Source organism: Wasmannia auropunctata, unplaced genomic scaffold (assembly GCF_000956235.1).
Source record: "Wasmannia auropunctata unplaced genomic scaffold, wasmannia.A_1.0 LD336074.1, whole genome shotgun sequence".
NCBI classification, from domain to species: Eukaryota; Metazoa; Arthropoda; class Insecta; order Hymenoptera; family Formicidae; genus Wasmannia; species Wasmannia auropunctata.
In genome coordinates, this window is record NW_012026816.1 from 4885672 (window position 1) to 4886272 (window position 601).

Consider the following 601-nt stretch of genomic DNA (forward strand, 5'->3'; position numbering starts at 1 on the left):
AAACATAACATCAATCATTATTCTACATATTCAGTAATGAAGGCATCAGTCGTCGAGCGGTTCAACCGTACGTTGAAAAACAGCATGTGGAAGCAGTTTACATACAATGGAAACTATAGATGGATTGATTTGCTACCGCGTCTCATGTCAAACTGAATACAACGCGCGAAAGCATTGAACTATCGGTATGCGACCCATCAACGTCACCCCCACAATCGCCAACAAGCTCCTAACCACGGTGTATAACCACGTAAAGATCGCCGCACTCGCACGATTCAAAGTGGGTGACTTGGTACGCGTCAGTAAATTCAAGACAATTTTTGACAAGGGTTACACACCAAACTGGACCACGGAAGTGTTTAAAATCATCAAGATGCAGAAAACTAATCCTGCAACGTATCTTTGGAGGGATTCTTGCGGAAAACCCATAGCCGGAGGATTCTACAAATACGAACTGCGTCGCGTTGCTAATCCCGACGTGTACCTCGTTGAAAAAGTTTTGCGCAAAAGAGGGAATGAGGTATACGTGAAATGGTTGGGATTGGACGATTCACATAATTCATGGATACACAAGGATAACGTGTTGTAAAATAAATTTATA

General features: G+C 42.6%; 1 protein-coding gene across 1 annotated transcript; it reads left to right on the forward strand.

The window, feature by feature from the left end:
* Positions 1 to 187: 187 nt before the first annotated feature.
* Positions 188 to 589, forward strand: LOC105449807. The gene has a single exon (XM_011689186.1). The coding sequence runs from the start codon at positions 188 to 190 to the stop codon at positions 587 to 589; it is 402 nt and encodes a 133-aa protein (XP_011687488.1).
* Positions 590 to 601: the final 12 nt, after the last annotated feature.

Coding starts and splice junctions, on each gene's coding strand:
- LOC105449807 (XM_011689186.1), top strand. CDS start 188: ATGCGACCCATCAACGTCACCCCCACAATCGCCAACAAGCTCCTAACC.